Here is a 25,597-nt window from a genome sequence, read left to right as displayed (position 1 = left end):
ATAAATGACTTGTTTACATGAATTAATGTGAATAAGTGCCTTCAATTTCAAGAAAGGAATTGGTAGCACTGAGCTACTTGTGCAGCTTTCTAATTGTTGCCACATATTCCTCAACGTGGCAGAGCAAGTCCTGCGATACTGATTCTCATCAGCGTCACTCGTGACTGGTTAAGTTCCTGCAGACAACTTTGGGCCTCATCGTGTTCCCCGTGAAGTGGCTGATGAAACACCAACTTCAATGGGAACAGGATCGATGCCTTTGTTTTTAGAGAGGCAGTGTATTCTAGTTGGCTCAGCACGAGGACTGGAAGTTAGGATTTCTCCTGACTTCTGCTCCTGGTTGTGCTGCTGACTTGCAGCGCGACCTTGGGGGCAAGTCACTGAACTTCCTCTCTGCCTCAGTTTCCCCATCTGTAAAATGGGGATAATAATACTTGCCAACTCCCCTCACAAGGCTGTTGTGAGGATTTGTTAATGTAGATAAAGCGCTTTGAAAATATGAAGCGCGGTGTAAGTGCTAAGTATTATTATTATTATTAGATTTTCTTGTTTTTCTCTTACAGTCTAACAGTGTATTTTATGTTTTGAAGTTGGTGATCTATGCTGGTCCTAACACAAACAGTAGGAAGGTTGCTGAGTATGGAGGCAATACACTGGGATATGGCAGCCGTAGTGTCTTAGGAACTGGTTGGCCGAAAGACTTAGTAAAGGTACAGTATTACAATCCAACAATATTTCGCGTAGAAAAATCCTCTTTGGAAACCATATCAAGTCCATTTTAACCCTTATAGCAATGAAGTCCAAGCTTTTCAGTGTTATGATTTTCCATGATCAAAGCTTTTCTTAAGTGGGCTGCTGTTTCCTAAGGACTTATTTTCAAACTTGTCCATCTGTTGCGTGTGATGCTTCTCTCTGAGCTTATCTGTTTTACTTACTGCATCTTACTGGGATTCATTAGAGGTGTGTTCTAGTCCTGCAACCTCTGCTGTTCTCCTAGGTGTATCTCCATAGGATGCATTCTGGCCCAGTCTGAGGCGGTGCATGTTTTCTTAGGGTTTATGGAGATGACTGCTATTTTTTTTATTTTTTAGGTTTGTGGGCCACCCTTCACAAGTGGCAAATGTAGCAACTTTCCAACCATGTGTGTTGGGTTTTAAAATTACATCAGTTACTTTTTGCAGTCAAAGTAAGATACAAATATCCCTCACGCTTGTCAAAACTTCAGTATTTCAAGAGTTTTGCAATACATTCCCTCATATTGTATGCTGTGTGTTGGGTTTTCTTCTTATGCCTTTGTGCTCCTACATTGAGCCGTGCTAAAACTGGGCTTGTATACGTAACCAAATATAATTGCCAAAAGAAGAACAAGTAGTAATGATCTGGAAGGCAATCTCAGACAATTGTTCGTAATAATGGGATTTCAGTGAATTTCCAGACCTTGGTTTTTCATAATATTCTTTTACTTTTTACTTTCTTTTTTCATAATATTCTTCTACTGATGTCTTGACATTCTTCTCCTTGAAGAGCTTGTCTGTCTTCCCACCTTATGTGATTTTTGCAGACAAATAAAGAAAGCATTTTGATGAAAATTAAGGCTGCGTAACGTGGACTGACCTGATAAATGCTTCTTGTGATTCTCCAGCAACTTCTCTGTGTTGCTTTACTGTACTTAGCCAGCAGCAAAATTAAAATCAAATTGTCCACTAAAAGATGCTCTTACAAAAAGGGAATATATATATTTTTAAATCAGAGTATACAATTGGAGATAAAAAATAATACTTAAATAACGGTCATTAAAAACATTAATCTGTAAAATAAGCCACTTTATGAAAATCCTGTTTGCTTGCCTCAATTCTTAAATATATCTCTTGTTTGTTCTTTTTTTTTTTTCTCCTTCCTCCTCCCCTTCAAAATTTTAAGGTGGAAGGAGATACAGTCACCTTCTCCTTTGAAATGAGGAGTGGTCGTGAGCACAACACTCCAGACAAAGCCATGTGGGGCTTTGCTTGCACTGTTCGAGCACAGGTACTCAAACGTGACAGATTCCGTGGGACAGGTTCAGCTTAAATGTATCTTGTGTTACATTCTTCAGATCAGATAGAAATGTACTTAAAAACTGAGGTTAAATTTTAAAATTTAGAACAGTAATAGCTGATTTATTCTGGATGTGAGAGATGTTTAAGTGTATAGGATGTAAGTTTTAGCATCCTTACCTAGAGGTGCCCTTTGGCATGGTATGTAGCATGCTTAATGTTTTATGAAGATAGTTATTGCTGAATTTATCTGTCTGGTGTCATTGGCACTGGCTTGGATGAAGTCACATTTACATCCATTGCTGCTTGTAGATGAGAATTTCTCTAAAAAAAAATGGTTATAATGATACCAGGCTATAAAGAAGAGTGTGGAGTGGGGGGGAACTTGAATCCCGCTACTGAGGAGCTGGGGCTAGGTCTGAGAGATGAAAGATAGTCAGGCCAAGGACGGACTGAACCCAAACCAACTTTGCTGTTTCTTTGTTACTTATTGTTTGGAGTTATATATTGCTTTTAATTGTTAAAGCTTTTTTTTTTTGGTATTTCTCTCCATAAGATATGCTGTTTTGAAAAATGCTAGGGAAGGACTTTGTGGTTGCTGGATTGGTGCAACTTATTACTGTTCCTACTGCAGGAGTCTTCAGAGGATGTGTCCGGAGGCTTGCCGTTCTTAGTTGACCTGGCACTTGGCCTTTCTGTGTTAGCTTGTTCCATGCTTCGGATTTTATACAATGGACCAGAAATTACCAAAGATGAAGAAACCTGTCAAGAGCTTCTAAGATCTAAACTATTACAAAGGTAAGCAAGCAAAAATTTGACGTTGCGTCGACGTTGACGTAAATCTGACGTTGCGTTTTCTGAAGGAAGATGTCTTTTGTAGTTGTGCTCAAGTCCCGTGTGTAAGGTGTTGTGCAGAGTTTGGTCAGTGGTTCCGCATTGCTCAAAACTGAGGAAATGTTCTGTAGAAAAGAGGTTTTATTTAGAGTAAGGAGAGAACTGGGATATGTTTGATATGAGCCAGGCTTAGAGTGTTATGAAATAAAGCTATATGTAAGTCTTTGTAATGTGTTGTCCTCTAATGCCTCTTTCTGAATGAGGAGGGAGAGTTTAAGGGGGGGAAAAAAACAAAACCCACATCCTTTTCTTGTTTGCTTATGTTCTCAGGTGCCAGTGGCAGGTGGAAGCCAATGGTGTAATATCTCCAGCCCTTACACCGAGTCCTTCCCCACTGCCTCTTACTATAGATGAAGACAGAGAGTTTACTTATCCTTCCGATGTGCTAGTGCCTCCCATTGGACACTATTTTGATCTGCCTAGGATTAGGCTGCCTCCAGGAATCATGATAAAACTCAGGGAAATTTCTGGACGTGCTCGGCCTCAATTTAGACCTAGCATAAGGTAAGCAGTCGTTGCTTTGCTCTATTTTGCTAACTTGATTTTGGCTTGAAATGTTTGGTACCAAAGTAAGTTTAAAAAAAAAGAAAAGCAATGGCAAGAATGCAAGATGCCTGGCAGTGTGATGGTGGGGTGCTGATTTGCTATAAATACTTGTCTGTGGATGCAGTGCCTAGCAAGTTGGAAATGTGAATTGTCCAAGTTTGTCCATTATTCTTGCTTAATCAGCTTGGCTTTGCCTATAACCCTAGGGAAGTGATTCAGCCTGAAGTGATGGAGGAGATGGTAGTTTCCTGTGTGATTAAACATCTGAATTTGGTTGATGCACTCCAGTCCCTGATAAACTTCCAGTATCAGGAAGAACATGCTGAAGAATATGATTTACTTTGTAAAATTATGGGAGAGACCTTTAAGAAGCTAAACGCCATGGAGAGACAATTACAGGTACAAAATGAAATTGTACAAATACAAGTCTTTTCATTTGTTCAGGAATAAAGGTGCATTAGGAGCATTTTAGAAACTTAAAAAATACAGAAAGTACTTTTTTCTCTTTAGAGAGCTCTTAGATTCCTTAAGATAGGCAACTGCAGTGAGCGTTATTTATTCCTTTAGAGTGTGGCTGAGCTGGAACAGAAATGGCAGAGCGAGGTAGATGACGCCATGCATGGGAAGCTGGAGAACAACATTCCCTTCTTCTATGATTATCACTTCAATGAGGTAAGCACTGTGGCTGCTGTGTGTGCTCATGCTTCGTGCTGCTCTCTCAGTACACGCTCATCCTTTTCCTTCACTTTGATTAGAGCAAGATGAAAGAACTGGAACTTCTGTGTTCAATGAAGGAAGTTTCTTTTGATGGAAGTGATCTTGAGAATGTGGTCCTGGCATTAAGGTTAGTAGCTGGATGCTGAATGCATCATTTTAAGTAGTTGTGCAGTTTCTGTGAGTTCTGTAAGAAAGTATGCAGGGTTGAAGTTTTTTCTGTGCATAAAATGCTTAATGAAGTTGGCCTTTAAATCTCAGTATACCCTTTGACACTTAGGGTGTGAAATAGAAGCCGGTGTTAGATGTTTTAAAAACAATTACTAAATTCATTAAAAGGAGAAAGCAATCTTTGGAAACAAAAACATTCAAATGAACTTCTAATCAGGGGTGCAAATACTTTTAAATTTGATTTTCCTGTCTAAATATATTAATATTAGCATCTACAGCTGTGAATACTTACCTAACAAATTGTCTAGTTATTTCTTTTTTTCTGCTTTGTTGGCATAAATAATATTATGACACTGTCTTTAAAATATTTTTTTCTTGTGGTATTTCAGAAGGCATTATAACATAGTTGAATTTACTTCTCTTTTCCTTTTTCGTAATGTCAGGGAGAAGTTCTTTCAGGAGGTGAATTCATTGATACAGAGAACTTACCATCCCCTAGCAAAAACAAAAGCATTAGTTAAAAGCTTGATGAACAGGGCAGAGCTGTTGCTACACGTCACTATTGCAGCACAGTCTGGTATCACAAGAAGCATCTCTGGAACCCCTGCAGAGACTCCAGGTAACCATCTCACTACCAGCATTGTACTTTTTTTTTTTTATCCTCCCTACCAAAGATACAATTGATTCCTTCTCTTCCCTCAAAATTAAACTGTTTTCGCTTTTTCAATTTAAATAAGCTCTTTAACAGTAAATTAGCTTGAGCTTTTGTTTTCTTCATTGTTGCTATAATGATTTTCAAAAGCAGTTTTGTAAGTAACCTACTACACCAGGAGTAACGTTCTTTCATATGATATAATGTTGCAGCCTGTAAGTCGGCATCGGAAACAAAAGTGATATCCCATGCAGTCCGCCAGCCCGTCTTCCTTCGCAGTATGTCAGCACCATCTGACTTAGAAATGATTGGTAATGAAGATATTGAGTTTGCTCGGTCAAGTCAAAGGTATACAAGGCTTTTTTCAGCTAAGCTGCTTTATAATAATGTGGCTCGTGTTTCTAAAAATGTTATAAACTTTGCAAGCATATCACTTTGTTTTTTTTTAAATGGTGTTAACTCGCTGTCTCATATCTAATGATGGTGTGTTCTCATAGGCGGCGCCACGTTACCAGCCACAGAAGTAGCTCTTTCACTCTTCTGCAGTCACTGACCATAGAGGACAGCAGAGATAAACCTACGTACAGTGTCTTACTGGGGCAGCTCTTTGCTTTCATTGGAACTAACCCTGACCAAGCGGTATGCCGTTTTAAATCTGCTAAATCAGCATATTCTCAAATTCAAGCCCCTGTGCTGAGGGGGAGGTGTCCTGCTTGTGTCTCATGAACAAAAACAATGTCATAGGTATCCAGCAGCAGTTTTCTGCTTGCCGCTCAGACGAGGTGGCGGCGTGGGAACACGAGGAAGCAAGCCCTAGTGCATATGAGAGAGCTGCTGACAGCGGCTGTCCGGGTTGGCGGGGTGACGCACCTCGTGGGCCCGGTGACCATGGTACTTCAGGGAGGACCAAGGTTTGTAGCTCTGAAAAGAATTTATTATTTTGGTCTCTGTAGAAAATAGCAAATTGCATTGCATAAGACAAACCACGAGAAGTGACCCGATGTTGGGAGATCAGGTTTGCAGAACTAAGCTTGTAGCACCCACTTGCATTGGACTTTGTGGGATGAAAAGGCAGAAACTTCCTAAGCTGTACATTTATTTTGCAGTAGATTTTTTTTTCCTTGCATACTGAGATGATGCCTACAGGTATAGGGTATCATTATCTTGACTGATACTAAATTCACTTTAATTAGATATTAGTGGTAGATGTAGCTAGTGATAATACTGTATCATCTAAATTTGGTAAATATTTGGCAAGTATTTGTTTGTAATCAAACTTCTGTCGTACTTCAGGTAAAACTCCCATACTATCTTATTTACATATATCTTATATTAAAATTAATTGATTTGCAGGTTTACTTCTAAATCTTCCTTGAGTAATTCTTAATATATCCTAATTTTTGTAAAGCTATACATGGAAGTTCGTTTTATTTAACTTAGAAAACTGTTATTTCAAATGTCTTGCCACCTACAGAATTGAGGAGCTAACATGTGGCGGGATGGTGGAACAAGTCCAGGAAGCTTTTGGGGAGACTATGACGTCCGTGGTCTCGCTGTGTGCTCGCTACCCCATTGCTTGTGCAAACAGCATTGGCCTCTTGTGCACTATACCTTACACAAGGTATGAAAGTATTTCGTACAGAAAGGGAAGGAAAGGATCCGCACTTGTCCTTATTAGATTTTTACCTTAAGGGGAAACATTATATAATATATTTATATTTTTTTATGAGGAGGAGTATCTGAGAATGTTCCGTTAAATTTTTTAAGAGTGTAGGATTTTATCTGGTGAGGGGAAAGAAGAGATAAAACCATCTAGTTCTGCAAAGTAATTAATTACTGCGTTAATAGCAAATTCTTGGTTCTTTCTGCATCTGTTGTTATTAACTGAAAAGTTACTCTGGTAAAATCTGAATTTCTCTTCTCATACAGGAGTGAAGAGAAGTGTTTGGTACGTAGTGGCCTGGTACAGCTTATGGACAGGCTCTGCAGTTTGAGCAGCCAGACGGAATCCAGTTCAAATGAAAAACAGACCAAGAAGCAGAAGGTGGCCACCATGGCTTGGGCTGCCTTTCAGGTGCTGGCCAATCGCTGTGTTGAGTGGGAGAAAGAAGAAGGTAGGAATGCTGCCAACTGCACTTAAGTTGTGTGCTTTATTGTGGAAGTGTGAGAAGTGGTGTAAATGTGGGTTCAAAATAGTGCTCGCTCACTCTGACTTAATGGCGTTTGTGCTCCTTGTAACACACAAATGGATTCAAAAATAAGTTGGTTTTCTTGTAGGTGTTCTGTGGGGTTTTTTTTTGTTTTTTTATTCTAGCATTTCCTTCACACTTGGAATTGAAAAAAAAATTAAAGTTGAATGTCCTAGTTTTGATTATATGATTGGATAATGCCACCAGAAGATTCTTCCGTTCCTTACAGCAATTTTTAGTAGCTTATATGGCTTAATTTCTTAAGCGTAGGATGTCGGTACTTGGCATTTATAGATATCTGATTCTTCTGTAGTCCGAGGGTTCTTTTGATTGGGATCTCATTTCTTTGGGTAATTGTTTCTGCTTCAGACATGAAGAAAAACTTCTTATGCAGCGTATCCATTTTTCCTGCATAAAGAGAACTGTGTTTTAATGGTGCTCGCAGGAGCGTGGATGTGCTGTGGGTAATTGCAGCTCTGCCACTTGGTTCTGCCTGGACATGACAGAGAGCCCAGACACCTTGTGTAATCATCTGTGTGTTCCTCCAGTGCTGGGATTCACACCCACAACATGCATGCATTTATAGACATATGGCTATTTCCTGATTGGATGCAATGTTGTATTTGTTGTATTAGGCGCTATTTTTACTTCAAGTTGTAATGTTTTATGTCTAAATGTGCTGTAGCTGAACAAAAATACGTTACTATATTCAGTGTATGCGGAAGGGACTGGTAGGTCTGCGCGTTCATTTTTTGTTATTTGTAACTGTGTGTTCTTGCATTACTTCTCAAGGTGGTTCAACAGAAGCTGTTCACTCTGGCCTGGCTCGGCAGGTCTCCAGCCTTCTTACCAACCACCTTGCACGAGCTACAGAGTGTTGTGGTAACCAAGCTGCAGGAAATGATGCGCTTCAAGATGTCCTCAGCCTTCTTAATGACCTGTCAAGGTACTAGGCCTTTGTTTTCAGAATATCTTTTTTTTTTCTGTGTATGAAAGCAGGTGGGTGTTCTTTCTCTTTAGTTGTTTTTGACATGACGAAAGTAAGACAATTTTCAAATCATTGTAGTCTTTTCATATGGTTTTTTTAACTATGTCTTTTAAATAATACATTTGTGTTTTATTTCAGGATCACAATCAAGCATTCTTTTTTTTTTTTTAAACAGCATTTATCTTTTTTTTCCCCCCTCACTTTCAGGAGTCACATAGGTAAAGCGATCCTGAGCCAGCCAGCTTGTGTGTCCAAGCTTCTGTCACTTCTCTTGGATCAACGTCCCTCTCCAAAGTTGGTTCTTATAATCCTTCAGCTGTGTCGTGCTGCACTACCTCTCATGAGTGTTGAAGACTGTGGAAATGTGGAACTGCCTCCCTGGAGTTACTCTGTACCCTCTCTGAACAGTGAACAAGATGATCCCAGCGACCCAGCCTCCAAGATAGCATCTCTGCTCCTAGCAAAGCTGGCAGACTACGTAGTACCAGGTACCACCATCTTTTGGTGTCGTGCTAATTTGAGAAACTGCTAAGCAAGACCTGTTTTTGTAAAGAGCTTTTGTGTTGGCAGAAGCCTTGAGTAGGAGGTGGTACAGAGTATGTTGGTGTTCAGAGATTATGGTATTTCTGTCACGCTCTCTTCTGCCTCTTTAACTGTTTTCTGACTAAGGTCTGTGTCCCAGTGGCATTTTAGTTGCATCTTAAGGGTTTTCAGCGTTAGTTTCAGGGCCATGAAAGTTTGTTGATGACACTCGTACTATCTGTCTCTCTATTTATTTGTTTATTCCTTTTTACTTCAAGGGTGCCAAACGGTTCTTTCTCCAACGGCTTCTGAACCAGATACTGCTTTAGCAAAAACCAGCCCTAAGAATTCCATCAAAGGCGATAAAGACCCAGGAGAAGAAAGTGAGGCCGTGGATGGCAAACTGTCTATTTTCATCCATAAACGGGAAGACCAGTCATCCCACGAAGTGCTTCAACCGTTACTGAGGTAATCTTCATTCTTTCATTTGGAATTAACAACCAATTCCATTTTTCTTAAGTTCTTAAGTGCTACAGCTGTAGAAGAATGTGTCGTAGACATAGTATGAAGTGGGAAAGCAAAATGTCTTCTCAGTACGTTGTATTTCCTGGCAAACATTAAGAGCACAAAAATTGTTCATAGGGCTGATGCTCAGCATACTTGTTTGTGGATAAAAATACATACTGCTGTACTGAATTTTTGGTGAGGCAGTAGCAGAAGGGATCTGAATGTTTCTTGAACTTGTCTCTTTTGTTTTTACTGTTGATCAGAGCAACAAAGCTGAAAGAAACTGTACTTGAGTGTATGAAAGAAGGAAGCTGCAATGGAGTGTGACGTGTTTTCTTTTAGACTTGGAACATACAAACATTTTGATCTGTCTGAAAAAAGCACATGAAAAATTAGCTTCTTAAGTAGTATTGCATCAGAAAAATGAATGCGTGTTGTCACAATTGATATTACAGACTACATAGGATTTACAGAACTGTTGAAACAAAATGGCTTTGAAGTTGTGTTTCTAACAATGTGTACACTGGCTAATAAATTGCTATTATAGCTTCTTCAGTGTTCTTAACATGCAGTCACATCTGCCTAGATTTGAGATCTCTGGATGTTAAGCAGTCAACCTCATCACCTCCTGCATTTTGCACTGTTTGTCACGTCTCCTCCCACTCTGAGGCTGTTTTGAATCCGTGCCTTAAAATTATGCTAAAAAGTGCAGTTTTAAGTGTTCTTAGGTGAAAGGTTAACTCAGCACCCTCAGATGTTTATTAACACTCAGACGTTTATTAAAAACAATTTCATTATGCTCCTTTCAGAGGGAGAAAGGCTAAATTGTTATCAAATAGCTAAATTCAATAACAGTTAATTCCCTTTGCAAATTACGGTACACTTGGGTACATCCTTAATTATCAAGTATTTCTGTTGCTGTTGAGCAGTTCGGTTGCAGAAGTTGATGTGAAATCATTTGAAGATAAGCATAATATGTTAAATTAGCCTGTATAGCTCAGATATTTTTTTCCACCAATGCAAGTAAATCTAATGTGTTTTATTTTCACTCTAATAGCAGCTCAGAAGGTCGCCCGTTCCGACTAGGAACTGGAGCCAACATGGAGAAGGTGGTGAAAATGGATCGTGACATGACTAAAGTAAGAGAAGAAATAGGGAATTATTCAACTGGTGACCAGTCAGAATTCTTTGTTTTGACTGATATTAAATCCATTTGCATGTTGTTCTCTATTTTTCTTTTACTTTGCAAAACATATTAGAAGGACAGCTTTATGTATCGTGTTAGCAGTAGGAAGTTGTTGATGGAAATAGTGGCAAATGCAAAAATAAAGTTTCAGCTAATACTCTCTCCAGCTGTTGTAGGTCATGTTTAAACTTCTTTAATATTCATTTTCCATAAGTGTTCAATGCACATTCTCGGTGTGAATTTTAAATCACCTATTTAAGCTCAATTTTCATATGTATTTTCAGACGTGCTCTTGAATGTTTGTACAGAAATATTCAGGAGATCTTATTAATTTTTGTTTCATTTGCTTTTTAAGGCTTTTTTGGTCAGAAAAGAGAAATGTGCTGTTAAGCTAAGAAAAAGCACTCAGTCCACATTGGTCTCTAATCTTTGTAGATCAATTAAAAAAGAATTGTCTAATGACTGGTAACACATATACCAAAGGATGTTTTGATGGGTTTGCAGTACTTCTAATTATGCAGAGGGAGGAGAGTTAAATCCCAACACAGTGTAGCTAAACAGAGCTAACGTTAGTATTTCACTTCTCACAACTGTGTTTTCAGAGTGGCTGCTGTGAAGTTATTACAGAAGAAGCTGCTGCAGCTCTTCGCAAGGCAACTAAGTGGGCTCAGTCTGGTCTGATAGTTAGTGTTGGGCCGCCCATAGAGACTGTCAATCCAGAAGCAACTAGTGGGATGTCCACCGGGGACAAAAAGAAGACTGCACAGACATCTATTTGCAGAGAGAGAAATTCTGAGCTTGCCAGGTAGGTCGCTTCGATTCTATACTTAGTAGACGTTCTACTTTTTTATATACCAGTATTTGTAGTGCTCTAGAAAATAGCTTGGAGACTTGTAAACTTCCCGTTTTTGTGCTGCATATTGTTCTGACAGCTGGAGTTTCTTTCCTTCTCTTGTTTTGCACATTGTTTCCTTTGCTGTGTACAGGACTGACCCTGTAAGACCATTCATCAGTGGTCATGTTGCAAACAGCATGGCAGCGGAGGTCATTGCTTTGCTACATAGCTTGCTGATGGCACCAGAATCAAATGCAGCTCAGATATGGACAACAACTGCTGAAAAAGTAAGCAAGCAGAAGATGAGTTACCTAATTGTAACGAAACATATATTTAGTAATAAAGAGGACTTAATTATTAGTGTTTTCCTGAGCTACTTCTTTCCAATTTACTGTTTGTAACGTTTTGAACAAGGATGTGTAATTGCATGGCAGCTGCCCTTTCTAGTCGTCTGTATCTATCCCACCTAAGATGTCAGATAAATGGTAAAACTTTGTCCAGTAGCAAAGAATAGGTTGTTACTTGTCAGCAACTGTAGCTTCCATAATTAATGTGTTTGCATGGGTCTGGTTACCTTGCTTTTGCTGGGCAGTTACTCTGCCTTTGCTGTTCAGTCCTTTTGACCTCTGAAGTGTTGGCTAGGAAGTATACAGCACATTGCTTTTGTGTTCCTCTAAAAGGGTAACACCTAATCTGTTGCTTAGGCTAAATCCTCAAGCAAAGACCTTTGCTAAATTTGTATGTACATCTCTGTGATTCTAAAAGTTATTAGGGAAAAAAGCTGGCTTTGATGGTATTCACACTTCAGAGGACTTAGAATATTTTGAGTTATATAATTCGCTTTGAGAACAAAAATAATTCATCTGAGACTGTGTGGGCTGGAGGCTCGGGGCGCTGGGTTTTGTTTGAATTGTGCTTTGAAGTCATTATCTGGTGTTTCTGCTTCTGTCTTCAGGTTCTGTCTCGGGCTCTGATGTACATTCCGCAACTTGGGAAATATGCAGAGAGTATTTTGGAGAACGGAAGCAGCAGTGGAAGGAAGCTCGCTAAACTTCAAAGAATTGCTCGACAGGCAGTAGCTGCTCTTTGTGCGCTAGGTGGCTTTAAGGAGACAATTAAAATAGGTTCTGAAGTTCAGGTAATCTGCCGCCTTTCACATCTTGTTCCTTTAAATGGCAGTTGATGCTTTTGACCGTGTTTTGCCTGCTTTGGCGCAGCTGCAAAGCAGCGTGCAGGTTGCCTGCAAATGTGAGGCAGTTTCAGTAACACTTGCGGAGACTGCAGTTGTGTGTTGAGTCTGCGAGGTGTTGAACACTCAGTGCTTCGTGTTTGTGAAACCTTAAATTTATGCAAACCTTCTTTGGTTGTAGGTTTTAGGTAAAGGAATAGCAGGAAGCATTGGAGTTGTGGCATCTATTAATGAACAAGAAGGTATAGCAACGGTCAAATTTCCGCCTACCACTATAGACAGTAGAAAGACCTCACAAGCATCAGACACTTTAACTATTCCGTTATCTAGGCTGTGTGTTCCAAGATCTGAGGTACAGTAGTTTTAAGACTCCAGTATTAAGTATAATATCCACTGTGGTTTTTCTTCACAGAAAAATTCTTCAGAATACTGACAATTAATCTGAAGCATGTAAAAAGTCTGTTGCATCTTTGATAAAAGCCGTTTTGTGAAGTTTGCCTCATTTAAAACATCTCTTAACAGTATCTGTATTTAAGTTCTCATTGAAGTAATGTGAACAGTCATCTTTTGGTGCTTAAAGATGTTCCTTTGCATACTGCAGTGGGCTTTCTTTTCCTTCTTGGGCTGGGGTTTGGTGCTGGTTTTGTGATAGTACAAAATGAGAATTAACTCCAGGTAATAAAACGCCCTCATTTCGTAGAAACTAACTACTTGAATTTAACTTTTTACCGTGCCCCCCCACCATCAGGCATTGCCTCTTCATAAACTGTCCATTACTGAGAAGGTAGTACAGGCAGTCCAGTCCATGTTGCTTCCTCAGGAGGGAAGTCTATCTATTCACACCTCACTTCCTGCAACAGGAGATGGCTCAACTCCAGTAATGGCAGTGGTCCGGCTCCTTGCTGAAATAAGAACCAGGTGAGTTGTTGTTTTTGTGCTGCACTCCAGTCTGTTTTGATGCCACGCAAAAGAAGCTCAAGTGAATTGCACGGGTTCTTATATTTCTTCTTCTATTGGTATTGACGTGACAGTAAGGGACAACGCAAAAATTCCTGTTTGCTTCCTTAAATACACATAGTGCCTGGATGGTGTTAAGAGTACCAGAAATGAAGTACCCCTTGTAATACTGGCAATGCACTGAGCAAATACCTTAGTGCAGGTGGACACTAGGAGGGAGAGGAAAGTTGTCACTGTGAAAGTTCCAATGGATAGCCAAACAGACAGACAAAGAAATGCAGGAAACATTCTGTCTTTTAAAAATAGTCCCGAGTTAAATAGAGGTAAATACAGCTTTGAATTCAGTGTACGCTTTTTGTAGTACATAAAACATGTTGTTTTTCCATTAAGAGCATGCCTGGTGATGGCTCAGCTGTTAGAAGACAGTTCATTCTGTGAAGAATTCATTCAACAGTGCCCAGCTGCTGTAGAAGTTCTTAATTTGGTAGCACAGGAGTGCAGCCCTGGTAGGTATACAGCACATCCTTACAGCTTTGTTGTCATGTTCAGTTCAGAGACTTAACAGCTTCTGAAATCAGTTCAATATTTTGTCCTCTAGCTGCTTAGTTTATGAAAGCTACCACAGTACTGTGTGTCTTGTCACAGCTGTAGAGCTGTTGTAGAAGTAATGTAAGAGCTAATAATCAGGCTAAATCATTTAAACATTAGGCATAAAGTTTAGGCCAGAATATGAGTACGTTGTGTCACAGAAGACACAAGTCCTTGGACGAGCTCTCTAGTACACCCGAAGACTTCACTGCTCTTGCTCCCATTGTAAGCTACTCTGTATTCTTTGATACTGTCATTATGTGTTTTCTATTTATGGTCTCCTTGCTGCTTTTTACAGTGATTACCTGTGTTCCTTGTTTAGCTCTTGATTTCCTTCCCTCTTGTTTAAGGGTAGGCAGTGAGCCCAGCAGAAGTCCTAGTTCAAGGGCAAGTTTAGGAACATGTCAGAGCCTCTCAGTAGAGGAGAAATGGCTGAGGCAGAGGATGTTAGGGTAGCAGCCAAGCGGATGATCTCTGGTGTGAAAGGGAACATACTGATTTTTGACAGTAAGCGTAAATTCATTTGACTTCCTGCTTTTTTGGGACCATAAGTTTGCTCAGTAAATGAACTCCGTGTCTTAACTAACATAATAATGTCTTTGCTAACCAAATAGAAATTAAACATAAGAAAAACTATTGCTTGTATAAATTGGATTCTGTCTTTACTGTTTTTGTTAATTAGGTGAGATGCTATTTGATTACGTATCTCAAGATGTAAATGGTATATTTGTTTCTATTACAGTTATAAAAATGGAATTGTTGGATTCAGAGTAACTGGATTTGCTTGGAACCTCATGACTTGGTTTGGTTTCTTGTTACAGGAGAGAGGCTCACTGTTGTAGAAATGCAGTGTGAAAGGTTAAGAATGTTGTATCGAGACTGTGCTCGACCCCCACCTCCTCCGCTCCAGGCAGACAGAAGGCAGGTGAGCACAGAACAGTGATGAGCAGTCTGCCCCCTGACAAATGAGCGAGCCCCTGAGCGCAGAAGCTCTGCCTGTGGTGTTGGAGCCAAACTGGTTGGATTTCTGTAAATGTCTCACATCACAGGAGTTTCATGTAGTGGGATGTGATGTCTTGTGGCTGTGGTTATAGCAGTTGCATGTGCTGTCTTTATGCACCTTTCATAAAAGAATGTACTAATGGATTTTAGGAGATGACTTCAGCTGTAAGTGGAGTAATCTGTTCCTGTTTACAGCCCAAAGAAATCACTTGGAGCCCGTCAAGAGTGTTTCCCCCAGTACGAGCATGCATGTTTTCATCACATCTTGCTGCCGTGACCTTTCTGGCTGATCCGAGTGCAGGTGGGGGACTTCCTCGGGGCACATTCATTTATGCCACTTCACCAGTTCCTGTACAGGTGAGAACTCACAACTGGACAACGGCTTCTTTCATTTCATATTTCGTAGTGTTTTACTTTTCAAACTTTTCTGTTTGACCTAGAGCTTGTAAATAATTTTATTTTTTTTCTAGGCACCATCATTCTACTGGGAAATTGAAATAGTTTCCTATGGAGATACAGATGATGACACGGGTCCAATAGTTTCGTTTGGATTTGCTACAGAGGCAGAGAAACGAGATGGGGCTTGGACAAACCCAGTGGGCACCTGTCTTTTTCATAAGTATGTTGGAGATGCACATCAAAAATCAGTCTTGCTCAGTACACTTATATGCTCCTTAGAGAGAATGTTATAAGCTCGTTGTGGTAGGGAGCAGGTACATTTAAAATTTTGCCTGTGCTGTAGCTGTGTAGATTTCAGTTGCTATCAAGTTGTCATCATTTCAGAGCTCTTTTTAATTTTCTTCTTCTTGTGTTAATTCTTAGCAATGGGCGAGCAGTGCATTACAATGGCTCCAGCTTGCTACAGTGGAAGAGTGTTAGATTGGATGTGACTCTTTCTCCTGGTATGTAAGAATACAGCTAATTAGTTTAACTGGTATATCAGAAACATTCCTTAAATGTAAGGGAAGCTGTAGATAAGAAAACTGATAAATCTGTGCTGTTCTTTTCATGGTGATACATTTTGATAGGTGACGTATCTGGAATTGGATGGGAAAGAACAGAAGGAACTCCACCTCCCCCAGGACAGCCAGCTAAAGGCAGAGTTTATTTTACTTATTGCGGGCAGCGACTTGGGCCATATCTTGAAGATGTCTCTGGTGGGATGTGGCCGGTCGTTCACATACAGAAAAAGGCAAGTTCTTAACATAAATATATTTGTTGGTATATGTACCATTTTTATAAACAGGTTGAGATACGGCCCCATACGTAGTACTGAATATATAATACTCTTTCACAAGCATTAGGTAAAGCCAGCTCAATCCATTCTATGTAATATTTCTATCTATAAAACAGTAGAGTGAGGATTTTTATCTTTATTTCATTACTTTGAGCTCTCATTTTCTTCCCAGTGTGCGTATTTGTTTTATAGCCAGTAATGCTGGGAAAGCTATATGGTAAAGAGGGGGGACCTCAGAAACCCACAGGTCATCTTAATTCTCTATCTGTACCTTGTTCCAGAACACAAAAGTCCGTGCTAATTTTGGATCTCGCCAGTTTGCCTATGCTGAAGGCCAAGCTCACAGGAATGCTGCTGATCTGTGTATTGACCTTGCTGAAGAAATAAGTGCCAACTTTGAGGCGTTGCCGTTTGCCATGGCTTCTGATAGCGATAACGATGCTGGCACCAGCATCGCTTCTGACCCTGGGACCCACGGACCTCCCTGTAGAATTGCTGCAGTTGCTACGGCTCAACAACGTAAAGTGATGGTTAACATTTTTTAAAAAGCGCTGAGGGAAAAATTGCAATCAATTAAATAGGATTCAAGCACATTCTGACTGCGTTTTGTAGATACTGCCTATAAAGCAGTACAATAATTATTGGCAAATATGTGCTTATTTTGTTTAAGACAAAGCAATTAAAAACAATAATCTTAGTTTGGTCTTCCTTGATACAGATACAACGCATCTCAAAAATCTCACTGAATAGTTCTGCATGCTTGCTGGTGTGTTATGGTCTCAAGATTTTTGTGTGTATTTTGCAGAATATGACAGTGACACATCTTGTCACTATAAAATGGAACTAAGCTATGAGAACTTCATCACATCAGGGCCCGATCCTCATCCCCCTCCCATTGCAGATGATGAAAGCGATGATGACGATGATGATGATATTCCCAGGGTGAGCAATGTGGCAAGTGCTGCTTGCTATCACTTGTAGTCTAAATATGGATCTTGTAATTCAGATTGTTAAGTTTTTTGCTACAAAGCTAGTTCCTCTGCTTCCTTAAGGAAGGTGGAGTTGGCATTAGTAACTTTTCTTCCTTTTTGTTACTCTAAATATCTTTTCTCTTTGCAGGAGGACCACTATGCCCTGCTGGTTAAAGCCTGGGAAACTAAAGTTTTCCCTACAATTAGAAGAAGATTCCGTAACGAGGCTGAGAGGAAATCTGGGCTGGATCAAATTAAAGGAGCCTTACAGTTAGGTATGGCTGTGTTTCATTCTATGCAGTTGTTCTATCTTCACCATTTACTGCACGTCAGATAACGTCTGTGTTTTGTTTGTCTTTCTGTATTCAGGGCTGGAAAATAAATGTTCTCACTTGCTGTTTTTGCCAAGTGTTTAGAATTTGCTTTGAGGTCATGGTTTTTCCCTACTTAACCTTTTTACTTGAATTGACTATTTTAAACAAGGAAAATGGTTTTAGACATTGTGGAAGAATTTGTTATGCTGCCCTGAAGTTATATGTGGATCCAGAAATGCTTTGGAATAACGGTTTGGGAAGGAATTATCTACACGCAAAACTTTTGAGAAACTTTAGTAAGAGAGAGTTTGCAAGTGAATACAGTTCTGCCAGTGTGACCTATGTGTGGGAAAGTCACAGTAAGAGCAAAGTGAGAAGTCAGAGCTCTGATACAGAGCATACAAGTAAGTCTGTCTGGAAAGCTCCACTCCCTATCTATGTATCAGGCGTACTGAAAGAATTTTCTCAGTAATTAGATAACTCATCTGCCTGTGATGTTAATGAGAACAATAATTCCTAGGCCATCAAGAGTACTGATTCCAAGTGGGTGGAGAAATTAACTAGCATTCCTTTCTGTCTACCAGGAATGGTTGATATAGCACGACAAACCGTAGAATTCCTTTATGAGGAAAATGGTGGCATCCCAAGAGACCTCTACCTTCCTACCATTGAGGATATCAAAGATGAAGCAAACAAATTTACAATTGATAAAGTACGAAAAGGTACATTCAGCAAAAGAGTATATTAAGCAGTAAGAAGCCAAGGGGCTCTGGTGCTGGGCATGTCCTGTGTAATTTGTTAGCCTGAGGAAAACGCTGAGCCTTGTGCTGTTTTCTGCCCAGGTCTCACCGTAGTGACTCGCTCTCCTGACAGTAACAACGTTACGAGCAGTGCTGTTGGAACAGCTTTACCCAAGTTTGCTATTCGGGGAATGCTGAAGACATTTGGTCTTCATGGTGTTGTCCTGGATGTTGATTCGGTGAGTAAAGATGCATGGGGAGGGCACTTGGTGTGTCAGCATTTACATGTCTATGAGCAATTAGGATTAAGTGTACCGGAGCGCTTGCAATACTGATTCCGTGCTCTTTTTTGAAGGAAAAAACCCACACCCTTTGTATGTTTTACATTGTTATTTTTGGTGTTCCAGGTGAATGAATTGGTACAAGTAGAGACCTATCTCAGAAGTGAAGGAGTTCTGGTAAGATACTGGTATCCTATTGACATGTTAGAAAGGCCACCTGCTGGTTATAGGAGGACTGCAACAAATGGATTGGTTACCTTGGACAATACCAATATCCAAATTCACAGGTAAAAAAAAAAAGAAGCAAAATTGGAAACCTTTAGTATTATGTGACTCAATCTACAGCATTGTTACATGTGGATTTTTGATAGGGAAAACGAACTCACAAAGCGTATTGTCTGATTTGTATGAAGACAGGATCTTCTCTCTTTCTAAAATAGTTTGCATTTGTGTTGTTTTTTTTTTTAAATGAGTATTTTTCTCCCAAAGACTTCAAAGACATGAAGCAGTAAAGGACCTTGATGGTTTTTGTTTGTTTTACACCAGCAATGTGCAGTTGGTTGTACACAACCCGAGCAATCTCCTGGGGCTTAAATTCGCAAGAAAGCTGGAGTGATGTCAGAGAGGAGGAGATGGGCATGTTTTCTTAAATGCTGAGTAAGCCTTAGCCATGTGGAAGTGTTTTTATATGTATCTGTCTATCAGGTATCTTCTTTGGAGCTTTTGTTTCTTGTCCCATCAGTCAACTGACCTCTAAGGGCTCAAGAACTCTGGACTCACTTTGTGGAACTTCTAATTCAAAAGCCTTAATTTGGTACCAAAATTAGGTGGGCTGAGTAAGAAAGATTTGGATTTACTTGAACCACTTAAATGAGAATAAATCGTGTTTGGATTCCGAGGCAGCTTACTGGATATGATTTGCTTGCTAAGTATGTTGAACATCAAATGTTTTGATGTTTGTGTTCTCCAGAGAGCTTTTGAGAAGTGAAGCTGCGCTGGCCAAGCTGTACTGCCGCATGGCTCTGCTCAATATTTTTGCCCCCAAATCTCCACATATGTTCACCCGTCTGTTTCATATCCCCGCTATCCGTGATATCACTCTGGAGCACCTGCAGTTGCTGTCCAACCAACTTCTTGCACCACCTCTTCCTGGTAAACACTGATTTTTATCCCGGCAGTTTCTTTGGTACAATAGTTTTCTGTGGCCGAAAGAAATCTAAAGAGTTTCGCACTTATTCAAATACTATAGTTAACAATTAATAGATGTTTCAATGAACTCTTTTTGATGTAATTACTGTAATGATATGATACTGAAGTTAAATTCTTGGTAATGAGTGAATTCATACGTGCTCGAGGAAGTTCAGAGACCCTCCTACGATTCCATTCAGAGTGCTGCTGTCCCATTGTCACCAGTGGGCTCCTGTTGAGGGGAGCGGGGTGGGGGTGAGGGAAGTATCCATACGAGATACCTGTAAGGAAACTAAATGCCAGTTGGGTCTCACAGTTTTCAAAACTCAACTATTCTTCATTTCACAAAGTGGATTGTCCTTTTCCTACTGGAATCACAGATCTGATTAGAGAATGTATGTGCTGAATCATGGAAAAGGATCTTGGGCTAATTCAAGTGAGTGTTAATAAAGGCAATTATTGTGACAAAGCTATTCTGCATGCAAAGAGATGTGTATAACGTGGCTGAGGCATAAGGAGGAAAGAGAAAATGCTAAACATAAGCTGTTAATAATTGAGCTAATAGTTGCCATTGGAGAGAGTGCAGTTACCTCCTTCAATGACTTTGAAACTTGGCTACCTCTAACAGATGCTGCATTGTAACAGAACCTCTTGCAGAGTACAGCATTACTTTGCATGGCTTTGAGAATAATTTTACAAGCTTTTCTTTTTCCTTTCTTTTTTTCTAGTTGAAAAGTAGGTCTAATCCAAATTGTGCTAATATATACAATTTCCAGACTGGGATTTTGGTGAATTGCCCACTCCTTTGTGCACTGCATTTTGACTTCCTTTGGTTAGCTCCAGAGTGACAGCCATGAGATGTTGGCTTGAGACGCACTCAAGGCCACTCAGAAGCTGTCTTGTCTGTATACAGGGACAGCCTGAGGACAGACAAAGCTGCCTTCACCTCATCTAGAATGAGTATGGAAGAAAGCTGATCGTTTATCTTTGCTGTATTTATGCAGTAAATGAAAATGTCTGCTTTCACATGCGGAACAAAACGAAACAGCTGTGAACTCTTACAGCTCAGCATATGTCTGACAGGCCTCCCTAAGGGTGGCCTTAAGGCAGATGCAGAATACAGCTGGCATTTAGAGGGCTATCCCATCTGGAACCAACTGTGTTGGGAAGCAGATTTGGTCTTGGAAGGATCCTTTCTACTGCTGACCCTTGGGAGGAGGATTGCACTTGCTCAGGAATGAAAGTAACAGCTTGTAATGTTCAAGTATTTAAAACTTTTCTTTCCATTGTCTATTTCACAGGCTGCATAAACATTTGCATAAAAATTTGATCTCCGAATTTGTTGTATTTTACTTGTTATTACAGATGGAACAATCAGTTCAAGTTCCATTCTTTTGGCCCAGTCACTGCAACACTGCATCCATTCCCAGAACTGTGCCGCCACAGACCTCTTCTACCAGGGCAATGCACAAGCCATCAGGGAGTGGCTTACTGTTGCCATCACTCGGACGCTGCATCAAGGAGAGGAGAGCCTCTTAGACCTCACTAAACAGATCTGCTCTTTTTTGCAGGTAAAAATATTTAGTAATGTCTTGAGAGAGGTGTTGGTCTCAGGGCCTGCCTTCTGTATAAGAAGCCCTGGGTTTACATGTGATTCTAACTTTCGTGATCACGGAATCGCAACTTTCACAGTAGTGTCTGTCACACTGGATTGTTTCTCTAGCTGGATTATACTGTTGTTTTGGTCGTACTGGGGACACAGAAAACATAAGCAGTAGCAATACAGCAGATGATGTTCAAATGAAGAAGCCTCACGCTACATCATTACTTGTAGAGCTATATTTTACTTGAAAAAGAGGAGGGAGGTGGTTTGGTGCTGCTGCCTGGGGGCTTTCATTGTGAAATGTTGCATTACAGACTGCACCAGAACAGTTTCCTGCTGAGGAGTTCCCAATTTCGGAATCCAAAGTCAACATGGATGTTAATTTTCCTGGGGCTGCATTTGTCATTGTGTCCTGTAAGGAAAGCCAGTCTGGATTCCGCAAGGAGTAAGTAGCTGAGGGTCTGAGAGTGACAGCAGTGAAAGAAAATGCTGCCTGTGCTGCTGAGCCTCTGTGAATCCTGAGTATGCAGGTGCTCATTTTGCAGATTTTTCTCTTCTCAGAGACTCATTTTCTGGGTGTTGGGGCTAAATATTGCTAAGAGTTTAATTTTGCTGTCGTTGGGTTGGGATTTTTAGTAGCTAATTACACTGCAGCCACATTATTCTTTCTCTTTTTTTAGTTCTTCCCTGTATAAAGCTCCTTGGGCTCGGGTGCTTGTCTACGGGCTCGGACACAAAGTTAAGAGGAATGGGCAGTTAAACCTGATTGAGGCAGTGTGTTACCCTCGAGACGCCTCTCCAACCAACACAGGCCTGACACCTCCCCCAACAACCAATCAGTACCCTTCAGTGATCACTCCTACGGACAAAGTCCACATCAAACTAGGTAAAAAGGAATAAAATGTAAACGTCTTAACTGTCTTATCAGAAGCAGGGCAAGCATTGTCATTGCCTCTGTAGGAGCTTCCTGCATTGCCACCGGTCCTGCCACTGTCACAGAAGGCATTAGGAAATGCTTCTTAGCAGAAATATGTCATCATGCTTAACCAAACAAGCATAGCTTTATAAATTCCAGAAGCCTTATGATTGGTTTCTGGTAGTTGTTTTACATCTTTTAGGATCTGCGTTTTTTCCCTAATTATTTGTCTTCCATGAGTTCACAAAGCAGTGTTCCATGAATATGTCTGTAATGTTTAAGTTGGTGCTATTGCTATTTGAGATGCTGTTCCAAATGAAGATGAAATTAATGTATTCCTTCAATAGGCAGTTGTTTCTGCCCCTTATGATACAGAGTAACGTGCACACAGGATGGTCATCCCAGCTTCTCAGTATGATTTATTCAGAGCAGTGAATGTGACCGAGCTGCAGTAAGCTCTTAACCCTTTCCAGGAGGGGTCCTTAAGTTCTTTTACTGAACGTATAGCATTTCTGATGTTCTTTTGAATACTGATCACGTACATCATAATACAAATAAATGCTTTTGTGAAAGTCCTACATGTATTTAGATGTGTACACGCTAAAAATTGTTCTATTTCTCATCCTGTAAAAAAAAAAAGTTATCTGTATGTTCATGATTATAGGTCATTTCACCATGTCATTGCATATTAACTCTCCTTCTTTATTACAGGATCGTTAATAGGGGAAGCTTTCATTTAGCACAAATATAGCCTCCAAAATATAATCTTACCAGATATGGTAGTACTCGGTCCGTAGTGGTGCCCGGAGCCCTGATACGTGTTTTCTGACCTTTTTGCTTAGGAGTGTCTCCTCCTCCTGGAGCTGTGCTGGTCTTGCATTCTCTTCCCCTTGAGTTCCCCCTGGCAATGGCATTCACAGAACAGCTGCTAACTTGGAAGCTGGAAGATGTGGATGGGAAATCAGAAGATGAACTGGATACTATTCCTTCTTCAGTTCTCTTGCAAGTGGTGGAATTCTTAGGTGAGAATGCAGTGTTTTGACTTAGCAGTGAGCCAAAATAGTGTACTGGTTCAGCTTGAGGGTTTGGAAGAGAAGATAACAGACAGCACTTCTGAGCTCTTTCATTATATTGAAATTTTCCTTATACTCCCAGAAAAAAGATCTGCTTACAATGCATGTCTTGAAGTAGTCTTCCTGCTGGCACACATACCTTTAGTTCTTTGCTTTTTCAGTGTTACTGTTGCAACTCCTAGTAAAGCTACTAACAAGGAAACAGTGCTGACTCCAATGCCTTGCCTTTCACACACAGGGAACTTTCTGTGGACGACTGACATGGCAGCATGCGTGAAGGAATTGATATTTCATCTCTTGGCCGAATTGCTTCGCAAAATTCACAATCTGGAGCAGAAAAAAAATCCTGCAGGACTGTCATCCTCTATTGCCCTTCAGCTGAATCCCTGTCTAGCTATGCTTATGGCCCTGCAGTCAGAACTCCACAAGCTGTACGATGAAGAAACACAAAACTGGGTGTCTGGAAATGCATGCGGTGGGTCTGGTGTCGGAGCGGCTGACCAAGGAAGATTTTCAACATACTTTCATGCTCTGATGGAAGTTTGCCTTGCTGTAGCAGAAGTAACTCTACCCATCAATATGAGCGTAACAGCTAATGTGATATCTTCAACAAGTGCACCAAATCTTAGTGACTCTTCCTCCTCATCTTCATCTTCTCCAGGACAGACACCACAGAGTCCAAGCTTACTGTCAAAGAGGAAAAAGGTCAAAATGAAGCGAGAGAAGACATCGTCTTCAGGCAAACGATCTTCATCCAGAGCAGCTGAAACGGATGCTGCAATCCTCAGTATAGGAGGAAGCAAGCCTGAGGATATGTTATGGTTTCATAGAGCACTGACCCTGCTCATCATTCTCAGACACCTGACTAAAAAGGATCCCCAAGGGTTGGGTGTGACAAACGATGCTGTAGCAGATGCATGTCAGGCACTAGTAGGACCCACAGCTCATAGCCGCTTGCTTGTCATTTCTGGAATACCAACTCACTTGGAGGAGAGTACTGTCAGAAATGCAATCAGGAAGGCATGTAATGCACATGGTGGAGTCTTCAAGGATGAAATCTACATCCCTCTGCAGGAAGAGGATCCCAAAAAAATTAAGGACAAGGCAGAAGGAGGAGAATGCAGAACTGAGCTGGAAAAGCCGACGGTTTCAAGCAGCGCGGACAGTTTGGATATCAGCAGCTCTAGCAGTGTCACACCTGCTATGAGCGTTAGTGCGTCAGCATCAACCAGCCAGGCTTCCCTGTGCAGCTCGCAGGGTATCTCCCGGACTGTTAGTGACATCTCGGTGGATCAGTACCAGGCTGGGCTGGAACTGGCCATCCCACCAGGGCTGCTAGAGCCACACATTTCCAGCCAGGAGAGCTTGGATCTGTCACACTGCAGTACTGGGAGCCTTGGCAGCCTTGGCAGCCTTGGGGAGCCGCTCGACAATGTAGAAACAGCATCCGTGTCTGATGTTGGGTCGATGTACACGGTCACATCTCTGGACAACCAGCCACTTCTGTCACGGCCAATCAAAGGTTTTGCTGTTGTGGAGGTAATAGCTTTCAGTCAGGAAGGGACACTTGGTCAGGGTTTCTTGGTTTCGTTTTTTAATTAAATAAAAAAATAGCACAGTGATCTGACTGTTAGGGGAGCGCATTGTATGTTTCCTTTCATGAGGATTATTGTACTTGACTGAGGCCACAACTCGAATGATGGAGAATGAAAGGCACTATTAGCGAGGTGCAGCTCAGCACAGGTCACGGGCACAAAATAGATTATGTCAAGGTTCATGGGAGACTAAGGAGACGAGGTGTTCTCTGCTTGGAAGGATGGCTGAAGAACACAGCATTTTGTTCACTGTTGTCTATAAACATTCACTGTACCTCAAAAGACAAGGGTGGGGCCTGGTAGTGGAATTGTCAAGTAGCAAGTTTACAACAGAAGGAAGTACTCTTGCATGTTCCAAGTTGTGGTTTATTGCTGCAAGGTGTTGTGGAGACCAAAGGTAGAAGTGAATTCATAAGGGATTGAGTTCATGGAGGATGTGCAAATTGGTAGCTATTAAGCACAGTGCTCTGCAGCCTTCATCTTAGGAAGTCTTTACGTATCCTCTCCAGAAACTGATGATTTAAAGGCAAAGATCTGTTCATTTCCTCTTTCATGTAACTTTCTTCAAAGACTTTGTACCAGCCACTGCTGGAGATTAATTCTGAGATAGTTTTGACCCACAAGGCAATTCTTTAGTGTTTGATGACTACATTTTGACATATTTTTAGGCCATCTACATATCTCTCTACAAAGTTGCTTTAGAAGA

The 25,597-nt window shown here is 40.6% G+C and overlaps 1 protein-coding gene across 5 annotated transcripts in view; it reads left to right on the top strand.

The window, feature by feature from the left end:
- Positions 1 to 25,597, top strand: part of HECTD4 (HECT domain E3 ubiquitin protein ligase 4) — a 69,185-nt gene that overhangs the window by 30,305 nt on the left and 13,283 nt on the right. For 3 of the 5 annotated variants that reach the window (XM_021413381.1, XM_021413380.1, XM_021413384.1), the window contains exons 22-61: positions 564 to 710; positions 1,921 to 2,025; positions 2,668 to 2,831; positions 3,198 to 3,431; positions 3,680 to 3,872; positions 4,041 to 4,145; positions 4,229 to 4,317; positions 4,802 to 4,977; positions 5,223 to 5,358; positions 5,508 to 5,649; positions 5,755 to 5,921; positions 6,485 to 6,631; positions 6,940 to 7,124; positions 7,992 to 8,145; positions 8,395 to 8,675; positions 8,988 to 9,177; positions 10,274 to 10,355; positions 11,005 to 11,207; positions 11,389 to 11,524; positions 12,193 to 12,375; positions 12,608 to 12,778; positions 13,175 to 13,344; positions 13,774 to 13,889; positions 14,793 to 14,896; positions 15,169 to 15,330; positions 15,444 to 15,592; positions 15,796 to 15,875; positions 16,002 to 16,165; positions 16,492 to 16,729; positions 17,016 to 17,152; positions 17,330 to 17,456; positions 18,080 to 18,217; positions 18,338 to 18,474; positions 18,643 to 18,803; positions 19,487 to 19,668; positions 21,070 to 21,275; positions 21,622 to 21,752; positions 21,988 to 22,193; positions 23,066 to 23,245; positions 23,535 to 24,835. In XM_021413381.1, coding sequence (XP_021269056.1) covers positions 564 to 710; positions 1,921 to 2,025; positions 2,668 to 2,831; positions 3,198 to 3,431; positions 3,680 to 3,872; positions 4,041 to 4,145; positions 4,229 to 4,317; positions 4,802 to 4,977; positions 5,223 to 5,358; positions 5,508 to 5,649; positions 5,755 to 5,921; positions 6,485 to 6,631; positions 6,940 to 7,124; positions 7,992 to 8,145; positions 8,395 to 8,675; positions 8,988 to 9,177; positions 10,274 to 10,355; positions 11,005 to 11,207; positions 11,389 to 11,524; positions 12,193 to 12,375; positions 12,608 to 12,778; positions 13,175 to 13,344; positions 13,774 to 13,889; positions 14,793 to 14,896; positions 15,169 to 15,330; positions 15,444 to 15,592; positions 15,796 to 15,875; positions 16,002 to 16,165; positions 16,492 to 16,729; positions 17,016 to 17,152; positions 17,330 to 17,456; positions 18,080 to 18,217; positions 18,338 to 18,474; positions 18,643 to 18,803; positions 19,487 to 19,668; positions 21,070 to 21,275; positions 21,622 to 21,752; positions 21,988 to 22,193; positions 23,066 to 23,245; positions 23,535 to 24,835 — 7,479 coding nt within the window. The remainder of the gene's footprint in view (positions 1 to 563; positions 711 to 1,920; positions 2,026 to 2,667; positions 2,832 to 3,197; positions 3,432 to 3,679; positions 3,873 to 4,040; positions 4,146 to 4,228; positions 4,318 to 4,801; positions 4,978 to 5,222; positions 5,359 to 5,507; positions 5,650 to 5,754; positions 5,922 to 6,484; positions 6,632 to 6,939; positions 7,125 to 7,991; positions 8,146 to 8,394; positions 8,676 to 8,987; positions 9,178 to 10,273; positions 10,356 to 11,004; positions 11,208 to 11,388; positions 11,525 to 12,192; positions 12,376 to 12,607; positions 12,779 to 13,174; positions 13,345 to 13,773; positions 13,890 to 14,792; positions 14,897 to 15,168; positions 15,331 to 15,443; positions 15,593 to 15,795; positions 15,876 to 16,001; positions 16,166 to 16,491; positions 16,730 to 17,015; positions 17,153 to 17,329; positions 17,457 to 18,079; positions 18,218 to 18,337; positions 18,475 to 18,642; positions 18,804 to 19,486; positions 19,669 to 21,069; positions 21,276 to 21,621; positions 21,753 to 21,987; positions 22,194 to 23,065; positions 23,246 to 23,534; positions 24,836 to 25,597) is intronic. The other 2 variants (XM_021413383.1, XM_021413382.1) reach the window with 1 other exon arrangement.

This window comes from Numida meleagris, chromosome 14 (genome assembly GCF_002078875.1).
Source record: "Numida meleagris isolate 19003 breed g44 Domestic line chromosome 14, NumMel1.0, whole genome shotgun sequence".
Taxonomy (NCBI): domain Eukaryota; kingdom Metazoa; phylum Chordata; class Aves; order Galliformes; family Numididae; genus Numida; species Numida meleagris.
The sequence above is the reverse complement of the archived record's forward strand: the minus strand, read 5'-3'. Positions and strand labels throughout refer to the sequence as shown.